Source organism: Papio anubis, chromosome 12 (assembly GCF_008728515.1).
Source record: "Papio anubis isolate 15944 chromosome 12, Panubis1.0, whole genome shotgun sequence".
In the NCBI taxonomy this organism is placed as follows: Eukaryota; Metazoa; Chordata; class Mammalia; order Primates; family Cercopithecidae; genus Papio; species Papio anubis.
Window position 1 is genome coordinate 48,448,807 of NC_044987.1, and position 23,639 is coordinate 48,472,445.

The 23,639-nt window shown below is 39.9% G+C and overlaps 2 protein-coding genes across 23 annotated transcripts in view; both read left to right on the forward strand.

Moving 5' to 3' along the window:
- Positions 1-2,630, forward strand: part of SYTL2 (synaptotagmin like 2) — a 122,576-nt gene extending 119,946 nt beyond the window's left edge. For 21 of the 22 annotated variants that reach the window (XM_009187049.4, XM_021926374.2, XM_031653068.1 and 18 more), the window contains 2 exons: positions 526-731; positions 1,566-2,628. In XM_009187049.4, the coding sequence (XP_009185313.2) occupies positions 526-731; positions 1,566-1,711 (352 nt within the window). In that variant the 3' untranslated portion in view covers positions 1,712-2,628. Of the gene's footprint in view, positions 1-525; positions 732-1,565 lie in introns of all 22 variants that reach the window. The other variant, XM_021926391.2, reaches the window with a different exon arrangement.
- Positions 2,631-10,145: 7,515 nt separating this feature from the next.
- On the forward strand, positions 10,146-12,129 carry CCDC89 (coiled-coil domain containing 89). Its single transcript, XM_003910501.4, has one exon. It carries the CDS (start codon positions 10,793-10,795, stop codon positions 11,915-11,917), a length of 1,125 nt encoding a protein of 374 aa, XP_003910550.1. The 5' UTR covers positions 10,146-10,792; the 3' UTR covers positions 11,918-12,129.
- The last annotated feature ends 11,510 nt before the right edge of the window (positions 12,130-23,639 follow it).

Below are 23,639 nucleotides of genomic sequence, written 5' to 3' on the forward strand. Positions count from 1 at the left end.
AAGTCAAATCTAGCAATTTGGAGTCTTCTTTTTCTATTCTGTGTAACACAGATGTCTTAGGCTATCACAGCTAATCGGGATAGCCTGTGCTTCCAAATTTTAAAGGAATCCTCAAGTGATTACTAGCATATTAAGCGCTTACTAAATGCAGGCATGGAGCTAAGTGTTTTGCATATGTTATTTAATTCTAATTTTAACCTTATGAAATCAGCATCACCATTCCCATTTTATAGATGAAGAAGCAAGTGTCTGTGAGGTTGAGTAACTTTCCCTAAAATGCATACCCAGGAGGTAGCAGAGTCAGGATTCAAACCAAGTGTAGCTGACTCTAGGTCCAGAGTCTTTTCAGCATGATGTGTCCCTACCGCAAACCCCACTGTCTGCCAAACCACCACCACCACCACCACTATTTCTCCACATCTTTTCCTCCATTGTCAATCTTTAGTAGCTGTGTTGTTATGTATTGAAAGCATGAATGTTCACTATCTTACTAAAATGCTCCCACAATCATGCCTCTTTTTGTAGTACCATCCTTCCAGATACAAGTAGGAAAAGTCGCCAGAAGACAAGAGCTGTAGGGAAAACCACCAACCCTATTTTCAACCACACTATGGTGTATGATGGGTTCAGGCCTGAAGATCTGATGGAAGCCTGTGTAGAGCTTACTGTCTGGGACCATTACAAATTAACCAACCAATTTTTGGGAGGTCTTCGGATTGGCTTTGGAACAGGTACTGTTTGCTACATTTTTAATTCTCCATGAGCCAAATTTTTCCAGAGATACTGGAGGTTTGTTTGTTGCTTTGCTTCTTCCCAGTGAAAACTGAGATATCCTGAAAACAGATATCTGTTAAGTATAGTGAAATAAATGAGTAAAGAAATGTCGGATTGTGTGCCAAGGGCTCCAGATACGAGGATTAACAGGGTGAAGTGTCTGTCCATATAGAGCTTAAGTTATTGTGGCAGTGGCAGGGACAGAAAAGCCTTCATCACTAGTCTGCCCTGTAAAAATATTTATAGTCCTAAATGTATGCTTTGAGTAATAACAATAACATTTATGAAGCACCAGTCACTGTATTAAATGCTTTATTTACATTATTTCATTGAATCCTCACAGGTCTATGAGGTAGTTACTAATGTTACCCCCAAAGGAACTGATAGTTCAAGAAAGTAAGTAACACAGCTACAAAGGGCAGAGCCAAGATTCAAAATTGAGTCTGTTAGACACTAAAGCCTCAGTCACACTAACCTAGAGCTCATCCAGTGTCATCTCCAACCCAGTACAGGAGTCCTCCTAACTCCCTTATTCCCTGATGAATTTTCGTTTGGCCTTTACATTAACTTGAAGAAAAATCATTGCTCTGGGAATTATGGTAATGATCACAAAAATGGAGTCACTCAGACAGTTGAACAGTTCTTCCTTATATTGAGTTTCACATCTGCCCTGCCAGTGAAGAAAGCTCTTCTTAGCTTCCACTGGTGGTTATAATTGGGTAATGACTTTCCCTCTTTCCCCTACCCTCAATGAGCTGTTTCTTTATAAATACAAAGCTTCCTTTTTTCAGGTAAAAGTTATGGGACTGAAGTGGACTGGATGGACTCTACTTCAGAGGAAGTTGCTCTCTGGGAGAAGATGGTAAACTCCCCCAATACTTGGATTGAAGCAACACTGCCTCTCAGAATGCTTTTGATTGCCAGGATTTCCAAATGAGCCCAAATTCCACTGGCTCCTCCACTGAAACTACTAAACCCGTGGAATCTGATCTTGAAAATCTGAGTAGGTGGACAAATATCCTCACTTTCTATCTATTGCATCTAAGGAATACTATACAGCATGTAAAAGCCAATCTGCATGTGCTTCTTTGATTACAAGGCCCAAGGGATTTAAATAATAACAAAATGTGTAATTTATGACTCTAACATTAAAGAATATATTTGAACAAGCTAGGAAAATTGAACATCTGCTGCTGCTTCAAAGAAAAAGTTGCCCCAGAGCATTAAACATGGGGTATTGTTGATAAGCAAAATGTTCTTGTTTGCCATCATGTGTTTCACACCACAATTCTGTGCCACAGTTAAGAGGGTCTGGTACCCTTGCAGGACCTTTGTAGGTTGTGGGAAAAAGTAGCAGAAAGATACTCAAAGTGGGGCGCAGAATGGAGACAGAACATCAGCGATGATTAAAAAAAAAAAAAAGTGGATCTTAAGAAACTATTTACTCTGCAATCTCTAATAAAATGCGGAATTCCATGTTAGGACAATGAGACTGAATTTACTGGTGTTTTCTGCCTTGAGAAAACAGGCAGTTAAAACAAGCCTCAAATGTATTTTAGTGCCACCCACTGGCCATAGGTAAAATTCAGTTGTTGGCTTGTTTTGACTTAATTCTAAGATAGATCTCAAGCCTGTATTTTTATGAGTTTATTTTTTTAAAACCCTGCATATATATGATTGTTTTTCTTATAACTTTATTATATGAAATCAGCATAAGAGTAGTCACAAACATGTTTTACAACAAAGTTTTAATTAGAATGTAAGTTGTTCAGTTATACTGTACTTCTTATGTATGTAAAATTTTCATAAAGTATTTTGTAAAAACCCTTAGAATAAATTGTCATTTGATTTAAATTGTATTAGAAAATTAGCCTGACTTCTCATTTTAAATAAAATATTTTAGGAATTCTAAACATCTAAATTTCCTAACAAGGCTAATGAACTTCTTCTGGGCTAATATTTCTACAGTCTCCACTACAGTTCTGGGAATCATCTCCTCTAAGTGGGCAACTTTGGCTATGTTATTAAGAGTAGGAGTTTTATTTTTATTTATTTTGTTTTAAAGGACATAGCAGATCTCAAGGATTTTTTTTTAAGTAGTTAAAATCCTTTGGGGATGATTTTAGTATATGAAGCACATTACTCTTCCTTAGGACCCAACCAGCTTAATTTTCTCAAAACAAGCACTGATTTAATGTAGGTTCAAGAAAGCCTGAGTGACAGGTGAACATGGGATCTAACAACAAGCATCTCATAAATGTCATTGAAAACAACTAGAATACTTGCCTCTTTTCCCAAACAGATACTAGAATCTTCTACCCACTTGCCAATAAGAGCAACTAACCTAGGTCAATGCCCTTTCCATTGTCTCCTCAGGTCTTTTTTTTTTTTGAGATGGAGTTTCGCTCAGTCACCCAGGCTGGAGTGCAATAGCGTGATCTCGGCTCACTGCAACCTCCGCTTTCTGGGTTCAAGCAGTTCTTCTGCCTCAGCCTCCTGAGTAGCTGGGGTTACAGGTGCCCACCACCATGCCCCGCCAATTTTTGTATTTTTAGTAGAGATGGTGTTTTACCATATTGGCCAGGCTGGTCTCGAGAATTCCTGACCTTGTGAATTGCCCACCTCGGCCTCCCAACCCAGGTTTTTTTATTAGAGTGCTTAGTCCAGCTCTATTTCTCATTCCTGCTCTGAACTTAAGGAAGGGCAAAATGAGCTAATTAGAGTCACGCTTCCTAGAGCACAGTGGCAGAAGCACAAACCCTGTTCTGGCTTCTGCCACATCATAGTACAAGTGACTTTCTCAGCCTTTCTTTCAGTTACCTGTAAAACCAGCATCTGGCCAGCTCTGGAGCACTAATGAGATTGGCTCCATTATCTCTCCATCTAGGACCAGGACTGCCTGCCTTGTCCTATCCCCCGATCCCTCATCTTCAAAACACCAAAGTGGACAATAGAACCCCCCACCTTCCTTGCATCTATCCACAGCACTTCTGACTGACTCAAGAAGTCCAAGGACATGTTTCACATGAAAAAGAAAGTGTAAGTCATAAAGTGAATCTCTCCTGGTTCAAAAGGAAGGCCAAGTGTGAGCTTCATGCTTTATGAAATGTAAGCATGGCTGGGTGTGGTGGCTCATGCTTGTAAATCCAAAATTTTGGGAGGCTGAGGCAAGAGCATTGATTGAGGAGTTCAAGACCAACCTGGGCAGCATAGCAAGATTCCATCTCTAGAAAAACTAAAAAAATTAGCCGGGCTTGGTGGTGTGTGCCTGTAGTCCTGGCTACTTGGGAGGCTGAGGTGGGAGAATTGCTTGAGCCTAGGAGTTTGAGGCTGCAGTGAGCTTTAATTGTGCCACTGCACTCCAGCCTGGGAGACACAGAGATATTCTCTTTTAAAAAATGTAGGCAACTTGAATTCTTTAGTGAACTCGGGTTGACATGCTTTTGAGCCAGTGTAACTTTTAGGCAAAGACCCTGCTAAAACTTCAAAGTACATTTTTTTAAGCTAGAGGCATTTTCTTGAACTGCATATTTTAGGGCTTTTTTTTGTTTTTTTCCAGAAGCCCAACTGCAAATAAGCCAAAAAAGAGGATTTATTGGAAATATACTGGGTTAGGTCACAGAATAAAGAAGTACTGCAGGAACCTAGGTTATTTTGGGGACCTGCAGGCTGGAACCAGAAACTCAGATGTGATCTCTGTCCTTCAGGGAGTGAGAAATAGCACCTCAGCCAGGTTCAGCATCACAACCTCTCAGCTAAAGCACTTCTTTTTCCTAGGTTCAGCTTGAGAGACCTATGGTGGAAACTGGCCAGGTCTGTGTCATATGCCCACCTATTGGACCATTCACTGTGGATGGTATAATATGATTCACTTAGCCTGGGTAATGTGCCCACCCTGTGGCCAAAGGAAAATGGTTCGTTGTTAGAAGAATGGGATGTTATATAGACACTGGCGAAATCAAGAGCTAGGCATACATGCAGTTTGTTTCTACCTCAAGTGAAAATATTTCAAAATACCATTATTTTTAAAATGAAGTAAAATTTGTAAGGGTCACTGCTGACTCTTTTCAGAGAGGCCTAAATTCTTCCACTTACCATGACTACTGTAGCTTCTAAGTAGGTGGTGAGGATCCTGGGAACTCCATGGACTTCTCACATGGTCTAGCAGTCCACCCAAAGCATGGTTACTGTTAACCTAGGCTAGCTTCTTTCAGAGATGCCTACCACCCTTCCCCTCAGCTGTATTTTCCAGAGAACTTGCTTAGACATCTTTTCAGATCCCTGGCATCCATACTGACTATAGGAGTAAAAAGCCCCAAATATCTCCTTCCACTGTACTTTCATTCCCATTCTGCTTTGGGATTGCTCTCTCATCTACTCTCATCTTCACTCTCTCCCAGGCTTATTCACTAGTTTGTTTTATTAAAAAACATGTCCCCACATACTTGATTCAATCACAGACTATTCCCTCTATTTCTTTGGCTGGCTTTTTCCAAAAGAACTGGTTCTCCTTCAACCTTACAAAAAGAAGACTCACTCTCTCACACCCAGTACCTCAATCAGGATGTGGGATCAGATTTCAGATCATTGCTCCTCTCTCTTCCTGTAAATGTTTCTAAGGCTGTGTGTTGTCCAGCCTTAGAAAGGAGTACAGTGTATCAGGAAGGGAGTACAGTGTAATGGTTAAGTGACCTCCAGAAACAGGTAGCCTGGATTTGAATCTCAGTTAAACCACTTAGTAGCTGTGTGACCTTGGACAAGTTATCTAACGTCTTTGTGTCTCATCTGTAAAAAAAAAAAAAAGAAAGAAAAAGAAAAAAGAAAGGGGGGACATTGTGCCTACTCTATAGGTGAAAATAAATGAATCAATATAGTGCTCACTTTTGACAGATAGCATTCTGTAAATGTTTGCTGTTATGATTATCCCTTCCACTCATTCTTGTCCTCTACTATCCTTCTCAACTCATTCATTGATGACCCTGGCACCTGACTCTACAGCATATGAATGTTCATCAGACACCCTGGCTTCTTAGTTCCTTGACTTCCTCAATTTGAATGTCCTTAACCTCTATTCCTTTTCAGCCACACAAATCCATGAACTTCCTTGTAACTGGGAAGTTCTACCATTGAAGCATTAAATGTAAACATGCCACTCTGACCAAAATCTTCTATGCTCTCAGCTTTCAGTTCATTATTCTGTAACATTATTTTTAAAAGTCATTGTGGACTCCATCCCTCAAACCCCTATCAGTCATCTCCCACTATCACTCCTCTAGCCAGTCAACCACTCTCTTGCCACTAGCCTCAAAATTTTTGCTTTCTTTAATTTCCACTGTTACAGATCCCATCCCCACATAAATTCAGTGGAACTACCCTGTCCTTGGTGCAAACTGTGGCTGGAGAAAATCACACATCCACCCTGTCTACAATAGAGATAAGAAATAGATGGAGAAATAAAGAGTCCTGGTGGCTTTGCATCTGCAGTTTTGGTTCTTGAGGTCCTACCTGGTTCCTGCCACTCCTGCTTTGACTCTATGAGCTCCTTCAGTGCACTTTCTGTGAGCCAATATATTTCCACTTGCTTAGCTAAATTGAATTGGGTTTCTATTAAAACAATCTTGACTAATATGCCCCTTCCATCCAAGACTGGTTTTGTATCCCTTCTTTGTTCCTTCAGTAACATCCAGTGTTTACCACTGTATTTTTGAAAAGAGCGATGTCTAATTTATCCATGATTACTTTAGCAGTGGTCACACTGAATTGTTGTTATCTGTTTATCTGTCTCTATCACTAAACTGTAATCATCCTGAGAGTTGGGACTTCAATCTTGGATATAATAGTTTCTCAGTCTATGTGAGATGAATGAATGATCAAATGGACAAATGAAGTGTGATCTAAGATCATGGGCTTTGGTATCAAAAAGATCTGGACTTGAATTGTGGCTGTATCACTTATTCTCTGGGTGACATGAGATAATTTGCTTAACCTCTCTGAACTTTGGTTTCTTTGTTACCTGTAATCTATAAAATGTGGATAATAATGGCTACCCTTCAAGAATATCATTAGAATTAAGTGAAAGATGTACAAATAAATGCCCACTACCTAGAAGAGCTCTGTAAATGGTAGCTTTAAAAGGGAGAGAGGCATGGAAAGATGTGAAGATAAGTGGAGAGGACTCATTGGTCACTACTAGGGAGAGCACTGGTCACCTTGGATCTCTGGGAAGGGAATATACAGGATACTTTCAGGAGGGTAGCTAGAAAAAAAATGATCGAGCAAAGAAGACAACCACAACAGAGAGGAACCAAAGTGATTACTAAACTAAGTTATTTGAGGATAGTGACCGTATCTATTTTATTAATATATTTTTAGCACCTAGCATTGCAAACAACCTTGCAAATGTTTATTGAATAAATGAATGAATATTGATTAGGATCTTATCAGATTCTTGGCCTTGATAAATAATCTATAGATGTATGTTATTTAAAATAATGTAAATATAAATTTAATAGAAACGGGTATTAAAATATATTTGCAAAAAAGAAATATAAGCTTTTTTAAATGTGGAAAATTTAGCTGGACATGGTAGTACACACCTGTAGTCCTAGCTGCTTGGGAGGCTGAGGCAGGAAGATTGCTTGAGCCCAAGAATTCAAGACTGCAGTGAGCTATGATCACACTACTGCACTCCAGCTTGGGCAACACAGTGAGACCCTGACTGGTATTTAAAGAAAAAAAAAGGTATGTATATTTTTTGAGTATTTTTCTGAATTCTTTTCCTCCCCTTTGGAAATATATTTTGTGAATTCACTTTACGATATCAGATAACCATATAATCAACAAATAAAATTTTCAGTGTTTGTAAGACCCTTTTATTTAAGAGGACCATCCTAACTCTCTAGTCATTTGCCTTGAAAATGACTAGATAAACTCCATTTAAGCATATGAAGCTTTAAATTTAAGGAAAAAGACAGAAGAGAAATGTGGAAAAATTACAAATCAGTTTAATTCACATTTTTAAAGTCTTTGGAACTCACTTCACAAAACTTCAATATCCTATTGTTTATGTAGTTGTTAAAATTTCAGCTTAGGAAATTTCCCCAGTCCTCAGTCTTGGTTTCCATAGATAGATAAGAAATTCAGGATTTGAAACATGAGACATTGATCTTTGACAGTGAGGGAAAAACCTGAAACTCTTCTTTCATTTTTGTTTTGTTCCCAGTGAAATCTGAAGCATTTAAAAATTCATCCCATGTCTATATTGACACCCAGGGTTTTTCCTTATCATCATGACTTGGGAGATAGTAAGTCTGACCACCAGAAACTGTGACCACAGGAATAGTCAACTCTTTTCCCTACCCTTAATTTTCACAGGATTGAAATCATCTGAATTTTAAGTGTTGTATTTTGCCTTTTTCAGTTATATTTCTAACATAAGACTTTTCCGTGTGATTAAAAATTACCTATAAATGTAATAATGTTTAGTGGCTGCACAGTATTTGTTGTATGAATGTATCATAATTTTTGTAACCATTCCCCTTTTTTTGAACACTTGGGTTTCCAACTTTTAGTTGTTACAAACCACACAACAATGAAAAGTTTTGAGCAAAATGTTTTATTTCAGATTATTTCCTAAGCAAAGGTCTCCCCAGAAGAATTACTAGTTCAAAAGCCATAAAAATATCTTACTTTCTCAATACCTACTGTCAACTGACTTTCACCAACAGTTTACGAGAGTGTCTATTTCAATATGCCTTTCCAGTCTTGGCTAGTCTTTTTTTTTTTTTTTTTTTTTTTTTTGAGACGGAGTCTTGCTCTGTCACCCAGGCTGGAGTGCAGTGGCCGGATCTCAGCTCACTGCAAGCTCCGCCTCCTGGGTTTACACCATTCTCCTGCCTCAGCCTCCTGAGTAGCTGGGACTACAGGTGCCCGCCACCTCGCCCGGCTAGTTTTTTTTTGTTTTTTAGTAGAGACGGGGTTTCACTGTGTTCGCCAGGATGGTCTCGATCTCCTGACCTCGTGATCCGCCCGTCTCGGCCTCCCAAAGTGCTGGGATTACAGGCTTGAGCCACCGCGCCCGGCCTTGGCTAGTCTTAAGAGAAAAGTTTTTGACTAATTTGATACATGAAATTATGTCTAATTTTAACTTGTATTTATTGGATCACTGTAGAGGTTCAATTCTTGGCCATTTTTGTGAATTGAATTGTTTATTTTTCTTTTTAGATGTTAATGTTTTGTTGATATGCATAAAATCTTTATTTAAAAAATGTAGTGTCTGGGCTGGGTGTGGTGGCTCATGCCTGTAATCTCAGCAATTTGGGAGGCTGAGGCAGGTGGATCATTTGAGGTCAGGAGTTCAAGACCAGCCTGACCAACATAGTGAAACCCCACCTCTACTAAAAATACAAAAAGTAGCCGGGTGTGATGGTATGTACCTGTAATCCCAGCTACTCGGGAGACTGAGGCAGGAGAATTGTTTGAGCCCAGGAGGCGGAGGTTGCAGTGAATCGAGATCCCACCACTGCACTCCAGACTGGGCGATGGAGGGAGACTCCATCTCAAAAAAAAAAAAAAAAAAAAAAAATGTAGTGATGTAGTGTCTGTCATATTATGGATATTTTTCTCAATTTGATTTTTACCTTCCACTTAATACACACTTATGTGAATCTCCCCCATGTGCCAGGCACTAGTCTAATCATCAAGGATGAAATAGACACAGTCCCTGCCCTTCAGGATCTTACAGTATAACAGAGGGAAGCTGGCAGATAAACAGTGACTGCAATAAAATTTTCACATCCTCCACCAGAAGTACAAATAGGCTATAGTGGATGCACTAAAAGACGTGAGTGGCCAATTGGACATGTCGGGGCCAGGAAAAGGCTTCAGAGACGATTCTTAACTAAGAATAAAAAGCTTTACTAGAGTGACAAGGGACAAAGTAGGAAAGGCATTCCAAGCAGAGGAACACCAAAAGATAGGGCCGGAGATCTGGTTAGTGGATTTGGGTTTGGCTTCAGTAGTTGGGTTTGTCTGAGGAGTAAAATGTCAGGAAAATCCAGTAGAAGAAAGGGCTGGAGAGACCTCAGAAGTCACATAATTTTAAAAATCATACATAACTTTTTGAGTAAGCTTTCCCTTTCTGATCTTACATAATGTTTAACATTAAAAAAAAAAAAAAATCCTTCCTAGCCCCAGAGATTTGATGTTTACCTTCATTTTCTTCTAGTTTCTGTTTACATTTAATCTATCAGGAGTTGACTTTGGTATATAATGGCAAACTTCATTTGGATCTTATTTTTTCTGTTTTAATGTTTATATGGTTCACTAAACTTCCTTCTGTAACCTTACTTCAATAATGGGTAAAAACAGGGGGTGTTAAATATCTAATAAAGAGTATTTATGCCCAGGTAGGGACAATGCTAAGGACAACAAAAGAAATTTCACTGGGGTTTGCTATTTTAATACCTAAATACCAAAAGGGAGCTGTGCCAAACATCACGAGTGCAGATATGCAGCCTTTAGGGTCCTGGCTCTCAGAATACCACTACTACTTTGTATTCATAGACCTCAAAAATTCATAATTTTTGAGGAGCCAACCATGTTTCCACAAAAAGTAATTTATTTACATGATAACTGAAGAGGGGAGAGGGAGGAGAAATATATCATTGACTGCTTCATTTGTTTACTACTACCAGAAATTAGGTGGAGTCAAGCTTTCTCCCCTGATGCCAGCTGGAGATTGAGTGGGGTTGGCATCTCTCTGCTGTACCGGCCAGACACTGAGACAGTTGACAACTGAGAGCTGTGATTGGTTAGAAAGGCAAAAGTAACCCTACCAGATTGGCTCTGGACTCCCCCAGATTCCCCTGTTGTTACTTCATAACATTCTGAAGACCTGTCCACCAATCACAGGACTCCTTACTGGAAAAACCAACTGCTGGGGAGTGCCAAGAGTCCCTAGCAACGCCCTGCCGCTTTTGAAATCTGAGGGGAAAATACTGTAGTCAGCCCCTAGTGGATGAGAGCACCTATGCCCCAGAAAGAGCAGGCTCCCAGGATGGACACCTCGCCCCCTGAAGAACGCTTAGAGAAGCAAAATGAAAAACTGAACAACCAGGAAGAGGAGATGGAGTTTAAGGAACTGGACGATCTGAGGGAAGCCTTGGCAAACCTGCGGGGACTGTCAGAGGAGGAGAGGAGCGAGAAGGCTATGCTTCGCTCCCGCATTGAAGATCAGTCCCAGCTCATCTGCATCCTGAAGCGGAGGTCAGATGAGGCCCTGGAGCGCTGCCAGATCCTAGAGCTGCTCAATGCAGAGCTGGAAGAGAAGATGATGCAGGAGGCTGAGAAGCTCAAGGCCCAGGATGAGTACACTCGGAAGCTAGAGGAACGCTTTATGACCCTAGCAGCCAACCACGAGTTGATGATCCGCTTCAAGGATGAATACAAGAGTGAGAACATCAAACTGAGGGAGGAGAATGAGAAACTGAAGCTGGAGAATAGCAGCCTCTTCAGCCAGGCTCTGAAGGATGAGGAGGCAAAAGTATTACAGCTCACAGTCCGGTGTGAGGCCCTCACTGGGGAGCTAGAGACTCTGAAGGAGAGGTGTGCTCAGGATGCTTGCCAGGCACAGGCGCGCGAGAAGGAGCTGCTGGAGCTACAGAGCCAGCAGGCCTGCACCCACACCAAGGAGACAGGACAGCTGCGCAGCCAGCTGCAGACTCTCAAGCAGCAGCAGCAGCAGGCTGTGGAGCAGATGGCTAAGGCAGAGGAGACACACAGCAGCCTGAGCCAGGAGCTGCAGGCCAGGCTGCAGACCGTCACTAGAGAGAAAGAGGAGTTGCTGCAGCTGTCAATGGAAAGGGGCAAAGTGCTTCAGAACAAACAGGCAGAGATCCGCCAGCTTGAGGAAAAGTTGGAGATAGCAAATGAGGGCAGGAAGCATGCGCTGGAGCGGTTTAATCAAGAGGCAGTGGCTGTGGACAGCAACTTGAGAGTCAGGGAGCTTCAGTGCAAAGTAGATGGGATCCAGAAGGCCTACGATGAACTCAGGCTGCAGTCTGAAGCCTTCAAAAAGCACAGCCTGGATCTTTTAAGCAAGGAGAGAGAACTCAATGGCAAACTCCGCCATCTCTTTCCATAAGCAAGTTTCTGCTTCCTCTGGCCTGCAATTCAGAATTCAAATATTTGTGTCTTAGCATTATGGCAAGAGTAAAGATGATATCCCATTTATTATACTTTTAAGCACAAAAGGCAACTCAAAGAAAAGCTACTTTACTATGATATTGTTGTGATTATTGTAAAGCCATTATTAATTTTCATTTCTACCACCTAGAATACACAAGATTTGCCAGATTTCCTTCTGTGCCTTAGAAATCTTAAATTTACTAGTAGTATCTTCTCCTACCCATAACTTCTTAATTCTCAACCTCAGCTATCTTCATATATTTTAGGATTTTAAATTGGCAACTTCTATGATTTAAGTCAATCTAAATGCAGTGAGATGTGCCATTGTGAAAAATAATTAGCACGATTACCCATTGTAGATAGTTAGGCTTATAGTCTCCCATAGTTGAGACTGTAAGCAAACAGTTATCAGCATAATAGCATGAATACTTTGCGGGAAAAAAAATTGTCTGACTTTATTTTATTTTGCACTAGCTTGGAAAATGATTGAGATCAAGTTCTTTAACGAAGTGGGTCAATTTTATTCTATATTAGCAATATGATTCAAATAAGTTATAGAAAACCATTTTTATTTTTTCTGCAAGCTTAGATAATATTCCTTTTTTTGTTTTCTCAAAAAGAGGATTTAGATGTGCAATAATGCAAATACAAGTAGCTTAATTTAATATTGCAAAATATGCTAATAGACAATTAGACAATTTGGGGTAATAAATCATAGCAGACATGATCTATAGAGTAACTCAGAAATTGTTTTCTGTTTCTATTAGCATTTTTTGTAATTAAGTTTTTCCTTTTTTAAAAAAAATCTAAGCTGAATGTGTATATGTATGCTTGCAGCATTTTTGTAGTAATACCTACATTTTGTAAGAATACTTATAAAAGCATAGTTTTATATATATATATATATATCTCCATGTAAAGTTCTTTAAAAAGTTCTCAAAGGTATATTTTCTTCCTGTAATTAGGTATTGACATATAAACATTATTATGAATACCTCTCAAAATAGATTGTAATGTAGTATTTTTCTCACCCATTTTGGTGAAGGCTACCAAGTTACATAATGAATTTACTTAAAAAATATGACTTGGTGCCTTTTTAATAAAACTATTTCCAAGCAAGTGTTACCTTACCTCAGGTAATTTTTTACACCCATTTTTTCACACTTCTATTAAGATTATGCTATTAAATACAAACTTTTCTTGTCAAAATAGAAACCACACTGCCAGCTTCAAAGGACTATTTACTTCCTCCTACAGGTTACCAAGAATCATAATATAGGAGCTAAGTTAATCATGGATATCCTTTATTGAGCCCATACTATTTATCATTGTGCTGAAGCAATTTGGATGAATTACTTTATTTAATCCTTAGGACTATTCAAGAAGGAAAGTGTGCTCATTTCTATTTTAAGGAAGAGGAGACTGGTTTCGGGAATTTTGCTTAAGGCCAGTTGGTCACTGGAGGAGCTGGGATTTTGATGAGTACAGCACATTGAAAGATAATTTTTGGCGACTGAGTGCCAGGTGCTGGGGTAGGCACTAAGAAGAAGCATAAAGAAGCATGTTTACTGCCCTGGAAGAGCCCTCATACAGTCTAAGGGCAATAATAATAATAATAATTACATATACTGTGATCACAGGGGAAAGACATAGGTAGTATCTAGCCCTGCCTGGTGGTAAGGGTTGGGTTGGTGGGGAGGACTCCTAGGGATGATTAATTTCCTCAGGTGGAGAAAAGGGAGAAAGGGTTGAGACAGCATCGTGTAGAAAGCATAGAGGTATTTTTAAATGCCCAGAATACTTGGGGGAATCATAGCAGCTGGGAAGAGGAGAGGAGACGCATGTGTGCAGATAAAACTGTAAACAGTAGGTTGGGGCCATAATATAGGGGACCTTGAAAGCCAGGCTGGCCCGTTATATGAGAGAGAGGGAGGGGCGCGAGAGGAGGGGCCAACGTACAAACGGAAGCCACGGACCCAGCCCGCGTTTTCCCATCCAGATCCGCGCTGCTCTGCGAGGGGCCTGGTGCGCATGCGTGCCGACCCTCATGCCGCTCTACCGCTCCTCCTACCTCACGTAACTTGCAAGTCCTTGCTCGGCTCATCCACCCCAAACTGCGGCCTCGTGGTCGTCCTTGGGGCCTAAGTTTTGCGCCCAGCCTGCTGGGAGAAGTCCCATGGGCAGAGGCCGAACGGTTCTGGAACAGGCTGAGGGCCGTGTGGGTATGAATCCCGGAATTCCGGGTACTGGAGTGTGGTCTAGAAGGGGAGTGAGCTCCAGGGACTCCACGTTACGTGGGGGAAGAGTGCGTCGGGAAGATCGCGTCGGGGGAGTAGGGCAGGGGGTAGGGGCGCGTGTCCCCCAAAACTCGGGCGCAGGGGAAAGAGCCCAGTTGCCCTGGTCTGAGGACCGTAGTGTTCCAAGCTGTGCCAAGGAACACATACGTTTGATTCTTATTTGCCGTTTTGTAGATCCTAAGTCGTCAGATACGGGCCATTTAATAAGATTCACCCTAATACCCATTTGAAAAATTTTGAAAGTGGGAAGTGAGAGTAGAAAGTTAAAGATAGATGGCTCTGAAGAACAACCGCAGAAAAGCCCACAACATAGGCCAAGAGGAATGTGCACCTATCACGTGTCAGGTGCTTTTCATTCCGCCCTCATAACAACTCTTCAAGGGAGGTTCAGTTATCACAATTTTACAGGTGAAAAAAAGGGAGACTCAGGGTGACTTGTCCCAAGCCAGGAAGGTTTGGAGAGGCAAGAGTGAGTTTTGAACCTAAGGCCCTGGGTATGCTGCCTACACAGGCCCCCACACCTGGTTTAATGCTCACTGTTGCTGTCGCGAAATTCTTATTAATTTTTTAACAAGCGGCCCCATATTTTAATTTTTGTTCTGGGTACTATCAAGGAAGTAGCTGGGCCTGTTTTCTGGCTCTAAAACCCATGCTCCAGAAGGAGCAAACTCCTTCTTAGGAGCCTTAAAAAGGCATTGTCTTCCTCTGTGCTCCGTGGTACTTTATATTCCACTCTGTCAGTCCTCATATTTAATCTGTGACCCAGAGCCACATCAGGGGATAAGCAACCAGTTTATCTATTATGGTATGTTGCTCTATTAAGTGATGCTTATCACTGGAACAAAGTGACAAAATGTAAATCAGCCTCCTCCAAACTACTGCCTTTGAAATTTAAGCAGACCTATATCCCTGCTGAATTTTTCTGTAACATCTACAAGCAGTAGCTCTCAAATGAAAGCAGAACAGAGATCCTAAAAGCAAATAATGTATGAGTAGTGCCGTGTAGCTGATAGCTGTGACTTTTTGTTACCTAAACTGTGAGCTCTTCAGTGTGCTGTAAGGAACTTGTCTGGTTCCAAAAAATTATGAAAGAGAGCTTGAAAAGAGGAGAGCTACAGGAGAAGTGAACTGACTGGTATTTTAAGAATACTAACTCTGCTTCAGTTAGAGAAAATGAATTCAAGTTAGTTTGTTTCTAGTAAACAAAATATTAATAGAAAACTTTTGTCAACCTGACTCCATATATTAAACAATTATTTAAAGAAAGTTGTTTGAAGGAGTACCTGCCCAGGTGCCTGCTGTTCTACTCAGCCCTCCTTTCCCCAGATACCGATGAGGTAGCTGTGGCTGAGTCAGGTCAGGGATATTCTGCTTTCTACTATGATGAGACCAACAGAGCTGGGCAGACTTGAGATACCACCTCTTTGCCCACAAAGAAAAGAGGACGATGACTCTTAACTGCTCCCCTAAAAGCCTACCCTCCCCCTCCAGACAGCCTGTCTGCCAGTGTCATTGGCCAAAATTGGGTCATATGCAAATACCTCAGCCAAGCATCTTCATAGGGCATGTTGCCAGCATGATTGATTTAGACCAATCAGGATCCACCCTGAGATGGGAATGAGGCCAGTCTGTGCCACATAGTGGAAGGGACTACCTGGCAAAGGCAGGGCTCTGCCAGCAGGAATGAAGGAGGATGGATGTTGGATGGTCCATCAATAGTGCCTTCTGTGCTACATCTGTTTAGACTGCCAGAGCCTTATCAGACAAGGGAGCCTTTTTAAATCCTTAATCACAAGTCTTGGCCTCTTAAAAAAGTTACTGGAATTTGGGGAAGTGGCTGAGAATAAGCTTTTCTAATTATTGTGTAAATTGGATGTTACTTTCTAAACATTAAAAACATTAAACTTAGGGGACACCTAGAGCTCTACAGATGAGTCTCCCTACTTGATGCTGTTCTCTCTAAAACCTCCTGTTTATTGCACTTGGGAAAAATGAATTGAAGAAAAAAACTTGTTCTTGCACAGATCTGTCTGGTCATTCATTACACATTCAACTGACTACGGTGCTCTCACAACACCCTTAATCCCCAGTCCCACAGAGGGACTCCTACCTTAGCTACTTGCCAGACAGTTCCCACTTAATGCTGTAATCCACTCTTATTTGTACTAGTCTAAAATAATCTTCGTTTTCATGTTTAAGGTTATTCATTACATCATTGTTACAGCAAAAGATTGGAAATAGCTTACATACCATCAATAGGGAACAGGTTATATGAACTATGTATCCTTCACACTGTGGAACACAGTGCAACTGTAAAACAAAAGGAAAAGGAAGATGTTAATGTATTGATATAGAACTATCTCCAGGATATATGCAGAAAAAAACACAAGCTATAGAGCAATATCCATATAATACTATATTCTGTGTAAGGGGGAGAGGAGGAGGGGTATTAGCATGCAAACATTTCCAGCTGCATAAATAAATGTTGGAAAAAAAGTTGTTATTAGTGGTGTGGAAGCATAAAGGGAATGAGGTGGTCAGGGATAGGAATGGGAAAGAAACTTCTTAATGTATACCATTTTATATCATTTGACTTTTGAACTATGTGAATATATTACCTATTCAAAAGATAGTAAAATTGAAAACAAAAATAAAAGAATCTTCCATATATCTGTTTAATTTCCCAATAAGCTATATTTCTGTTTAGGCGATTCAAAAGCCTGCACATTTTCCCCTCTCCAAGAACTGGGTAGGCACGGCATATTTTAGATAAAGCCAAATATGGCCTGACAGATCTGGGTCAGAACGTTCAGCTGGAAGCTGCTGCTTTCACAAATGTTCAACAACATATGCCTAATGACAATATCTTTTTCTTCCCTAAAGAATGCCTCTCAATGATTAGTATTTCTCTCCTAAAGATTTGGATGTGTTAGCTTCTTTCATGGATTTTCACATGTCTGTATAAATCTTAGATTTTAGAGAGTCTGTTTTCTTATATATTCAAGCTTTTAGGCTTTTGGTATTCATTTTTATTTTTATGCTGACATACCAACAAAAGGTAGAGGAGGTAGATCAGCTATTCTGATCTTTCATTTCTGATCTTTCTAATCCTAATTACTAACTCATTCACTGAATATATTGCATTAATTTAACAAATATTTATTGAGAGTCTATTAGCCAAGACACTATGCTAAGTGGTGGGATACAATGTGAGCAAGATAGAGACCTTATCTTCACTGACTTTGCATCTTTCTGGATGAGAAAAATGCTGAACAATAGGAGGACATGGAAGTGCATAGCAGGGTCCTCCAACCTAATGTAGGAGTGATTAGAGGAAGCTTTTCCTGGAGATGGATTTAAGGTATCTGTAGAATGTGTAAAAACTGTCCAAGAGAAGAGGAAAACATGAGAGTACAGTAGCTTGGAAAGCTTCACAGTACCTCCTGTTCCTGATCAAGAAAACTGCCTTTCCCAACAACTGTACCATTCAGGGCTACAGAATAAGCAGCTCCAAATAGATTCAAGAGATTCTCTGGCCAGATTAATCCCATTATGCTCACATCCACATTTACATTTGTCCTTTCCAGAAGTCTGAGCCTTCATAATCTTACTCAATCCTTCCCCTCCCCCACCACCATTCCCATGCAAACTCTTTGACTGAGCCCTTTGGAAACTCAGATCTATGATCAGCAAACCAGCTGAAGTATTAGTGTAGTAAGCAAAAGGGTGCATTGGCATAAGACTGCCTAGATTCAAATCCTGACTGTTACTGGGTGACCTTAAATTAGGTCTTAGTGGGTGAAGAGGTAATCAGAAAGCTAAAATCTTCAGTAAGGAAGAGATATGAGGATGACATGGCATGAATTTCAAATTGGTATAACCGTACAAAGAAAAGAATTATCCAAAAGGCTTTAGAAAACAGTATTTTCAATGAATATCCTTAATGGAGTATATTCCAAGGACAAATTGAACTGCAAAGAAATCTTAAATTTCATTCATTAGCTTGTTAGTTGTAATATTGGCAATTATATGAACATTTTTATATATATTGAAGCGAAAGCAAAAAATGATTATGTTATTGTTGCTAGGGAGAAAATTTTCAAGACTTAAGTGCAGATATTTAAAAAGTTAAGTAAAAAATTATTTAATGTTTAATTTGAATTTAAAATACCAGTCTAAATCCCTGACAGTTTTTCTGTTAAAAAAAAAAATACATATTCCCTAGCTCTGTCAACTGAGATGCCTAGAAGCAATAAAAATCCAATGCAGTGAGCATCCCTAGGGCCTGTTTCTGGCCTCCCAAAACTGTTTTCCACTAAATTGAAGAAAGGCTCCCTGGAGGAGACGCTGATTTCAGAACTGGTGTAGGAAAAGTACAAGATAAACCTGAAAAATCTAGGTGTGTCAGAAAGCAAATTAACTATCAGAAACTAATGGAGTTCTGTCAAATAGACAAGAGAGCTAAATTGGAGGGGCTCTCAGTGGCCAAAGATGATTGATTTGAGCACCAAAATCTATAACCACAATTGAGTGAAACACTGAATATCATGATACACCCCCCAAAAAGATTAATTACAATTAAAGAGAATTAATTGAACATTTATTCTACTTTGCCTGTTCTCTGTATTTCAGGAAAACAAAGTGACTTCTAAGTAATGAAAGTTGCTTTTCACAGAATAATACCAGATAAAAGTAAAAAGGCATTTTAAAAATAATTGTGTAACCTTGACTGAAATAACTTAGGAACTGATCATCATTAGATGAAACCATTAGGAGAAAGGTTAATGGGGAATTTTGCAGTGGGGGAATTAGACTGTCACCACTTGAAAACATTGATCAATCTTAGCATCAGTAGAGTAAAACAGGACAGCTAAGTATTGTGTGCCTCCTGGTATAATGCAGTATGCAGAGCAGCACCTCCTAGGAAGTATTCTTGCCAAAAATGTTGAACCTTAAGATAATTAAGCCCTAAGAACTAACTTCCCATTTACAGAAAATATGTAGGCTATTGGGATAAGTAAAATAACATCACAAGAAAGCAGACAAATCTAGAATATGAGACATTCAATAGGACAATTGACCTGGTTTCACACAAAAGGCATTTCGGAAAGGGAGTGGGGGATTGCTGTCCTAGATTAAAAGAAATTTAAGAGACATAACAACCAACTGGAATGTGTAGAATTGTTTGGATTCTGATTAAGTTATCTGTAGATAGACATTTTTGAGACTACTGAATGTGGACTAAATGATATCAAGAAATCCATAATAATTTTATTAGTTGTAATCATGGTGTTGTGGTTATAGAAAAAAAAGACTTAGGCTGGTGGCTCACACCTGTAATCCCAGCACTTTGAGAGGCCAAGGCAGGTGGATCACCTGAGGTCAGGAGTTCGAGACCAGCCTGGCCAACATGGTGAAACTCCTCCTCTACTGAAAATACAAAAAAATTAGCCAGTTGTGGTGGCTGGCACCTGTAATCCCAGCTACTCGGGAGGCTGAGGCAGGAGAATCACTTGAACCTGGGAGGCGGAGGTTGCAGTGAGCCGAGATTGCGTTACTGCATTCCAGCCTGGTGACAGAGCGACACTCTGTCTCAAAAAAAAAAAAAAAAAAAGATTTTACAGTCAAACATGGTGGCTCACGCCTGTAATTCCAGCACTTTGGGAGGCCGAGGCAAGAGGATTGCTTGAACCCAGGAGCGTGAGACCAACCTGGGCAACATGACGAAATCCCGTCTCTAAAAAAAAAAAAAAAAAAAAAAAAAATAGAAAAAATAGCCCGGTGTGGTGACTTGCAAATGTAGTCCCAGCTACTCAGGAAGCTGAGGTAGGAGGACCCCCTGAGCCCAGGGTGGTCGAGGCTTCAGTGAGCCATGTTTGAGCCACTGCAGTCCAGCCTGGGTGACAAAGTGACACTCTGTCTCCAAAAAAAAAAAAGAAAAGAAAAAATGACATTATAGTTAAGGATGTACACTGCCATGTATAGGGATGAAACGACATGATGTCTAGGATTTATTTACTTTAAAATATTTCAGTAATAAAAAAGATAAAGCAAGTGTGGAAAAATCTTGATAATGTTAAATCTGGATGATGGGTCTATAAGGATTCTGTGTACTATTCTCTTCAGTTTTGTGTCAGAGTACAAATTTTCAGTATTTAAGAAATTTAAATTTTAAAAGTTTTGGGGGTTTCTAAAGGAGAGAGCAGAAGGAATGATTTGGAATTGGCAATGAGAAGTAAGAGCACAACAGCCAAGTTCTGACTCCGAGGTGCCCGTTGTGGTGAGAGAGGAAACAACTTCCACTTGAGAAGTGGAGTTCTTGCTATCAGAATATAAAAAGCTTTTTTCCTAGCCTTCCAAATCTTTCATGCTCAGACTTCTATGCCTACTCCCTTTCCCCCACTGAAATAGCAATTCTCAACTTGAGTGGCAGCAACTGTGAGGTTTGATTAGTTAGGACATATACTAGTAATTTCTCACTATTTCAGTTGGTTACAAATGATGGTCATTTTAAAATAAAACAAAATGTATTCCACATTAGTCCACAATAGTATAATTCTCATTCAGTTGCATTTAGAAATGCTTTCTTGAGAAGAAGTTAGAGGAGTGGAAATATAATACAGCTAGCACACTGGGAATTGCACATTTCAGGCAAATATGCATGTGGTGCTTGTAAACACAATCCAGCAGTGCCGTAGACATCATCAATCACCTGATTCTTCAGTTTTCATCCAGTCATAATGTCCTGTCTCACTACCCCTTACACATTATACTTCATGGGTAAACAGGCAAACTATAGTAAAATGAGCACCCTCATCTTTGTGCTACTGGTATACCTCGTTTTATTGCATTTCACTTTCTTCTGCTTCACATATATGGCATTTTTTACAAATTGAAGGTTTGTGGCAACCATAAGTTGAGCATGTCTATCAGCACCATTTTTCCAACAGCATGTGTTCACTTTGTGTCTCTGTGGTTTGTAACTCTCACATTATTTCAGGCTTTTTCATTATTAATGTCTCTGTCATGGGGATCTGTGATCATTGATCTTTGATATTACTATTGTAATTGTTTTGGGGTGCTGTGAACAGTACCCATATAAGATGGCAAACTTAATTGATGAATGTTGTGTGTGTTCTGACTGCCCCTGACTGGCCATTCCCCAGTCTCTCTCCCTCTCCTTGGGTCTCCTTGTTCCTGAGACACAACAATATTGCAATTAGGCCAATTGATAATCCTACAATGGCCTCTAAGTGTTCAAGTGAAAGAGTTATACATCTCTCACTTTAAGCCAAAAGCTAGAAATGATTAAACTTAGTGAGGAAGGTGTGTTGAAAGCAGAGACAGGCTGAAAGCTTGGCCTTTTGCACCAGTTAGCCAAGTCATGAATGCAGAGGAAACATTTTTGAAGGAAAAAAATTTGAAGGAAATTAAAAAGGGCCACTTCAGTAAACACATGAATGATAGGAAAATAAAACATCCTTATTGCTGACATGGAGAAAGTTTTAGTGATCTGGATAGAAGATCAAACCAGCCATGACATTCCTTTAAGCCAAAGCCAAACCCAGAGCAAGACCCTAACTGTTTTCAATTCTATGAAGGCTGGAAGAGGTGAGGAAGCTGCAGAAGAAAAGCTGGAAGCTAGCAGAAGCTAGCAGAGGTTGGTTCATGAGGTTTGGATATTCTGAAGGAGAGAGGAGAAGAAATGATTTGGAATTAGCAATGAGAAGTAAAAGCACCACAGCCAAGTTAGAGAGAAAAACCCATCTCGATAACATAGAAGTGCAAGGTGAAGCAGCAAGTTTTCCAGAAGATCCAGCTGAGATAATTGATGAAGGTGGCTACACTAAACAACCAGACTTTCACTGTGGACAAAAAGGCCTTTTATTGGAAGAAGATGCCCTCTAAGGCTTTAGTAGTTAGAGAAGTCAATGCCTGGCATCAAAGCTTTAAAGGACAGGCTGACCCTCTTATTAGGGGCTAATGGGCTAATGCAGCTGGTGACTTTAAGTTGAAGCCAGTGCTCATATTTACCCTTCCAAAAATCCTAGGGCCTTCAAGAATTATGCCAAATCTGCTTTGCCTGTACTCTATAAGTGGAATGACAAAGCCTGAATGAGAGCATATCTATCTACAGCATGGTTTACTGAATATTTTAAGCCCACTGTTGAGAACCACTGCTCAGAAAAAAGGATTCCTTTCCAAATGTTACTGCTCATTGACAACGCAGTTAGTTACTCAAGAGCTATAATTAAGATTTACAAGGAGATTTAAGTTTTTATGCCTGCTAAGACAACATCCACTCTGCAGGCCATGAATCAAGGAGTTCTTCAACTTTGAAATCTTATAGTTTCGGAAATACATTAAGGCAAAGCTGCCATACATAGTGATTCCTCTCATCAATCTAAGCAAAATAAATTGAAAATTATTTTCAAGAATCCTTCTGGAAAGGATTCACCATTCTAGATGCCATTAAGAACATTTGTTTGGAAGTTTGGAAGAGGATTCCATCCTTTATGGATGACTTAGAAGGATTCAAGACTTTAGTGGAGGAAATAACTGCAGATGTGATAGAAGTAAGAAGGGAGCTAGGATTAAAGTTGGAGCTAGATGTGACTGAATTACTGCAATCTCATGATAACACTTGACTGGATGAGGAGTTTCTTCTTATGGATGAGCCAAGAAAAATGGATAGTTTCTTGTAATGGAATCTATTCTTGGTGAAGATGCTGTGAACATTGTTTGAATGACAACAAAGGATTTAGAATATTACATAAACTTAGTTGATAAAGCAGCAGCAGGGTTGGAGAGAATTGACTCCAATTTTGAAAGAAGTTCTCCCATAGGCAAAATGGTATCAAGCAACATCATGTGCTATAGAGAAATCTTTCATGAAGGGAAATGTCAATTGATGCTGCAAACTTTATTGTCATATTTTAAGAAATGCCACAGTTACCCCAACCTTCAGCAACCACTACCTTAATGAGTCAGTAGTCATCAACATTGAGGCAAGACCCTCCACCAGCAAAAGGATTATGACTCACTGAAGGCTCAGATGATTGTTAGTATTTTTAGCAATAAAATATTTTTAACTTAAGGTATGCACATTTCAAAGACATAATGCTGTTGCACACGCAGTAGACTACAGTATAGTGTAAACATTTATATGCACTAGGATACCAGAACATTCACATGACTCACTTTATTATGATATTCACTTTATTGTGGTGGTCTGGAATCAAATCTGCAGTACCTCCGAGGTATGCCTGTACATTTGTCATTCTACTATATCTACTCAGAAAAATACTAACCCATTCCCTGCTATCACTGCTTCAGTTGTCTGCTATAGAAAATCCAGTAAATGTATATTGGTGCTGGAGT

Coding starts and splice junctions, on each gene's coding strand:
- CCDC89 (XM_003910501.4), top strand. CDS start 10,793: ATGAGAGCACCTATGCCCCAGAAAGAGCAGGCTCCCAGGATGGACACC.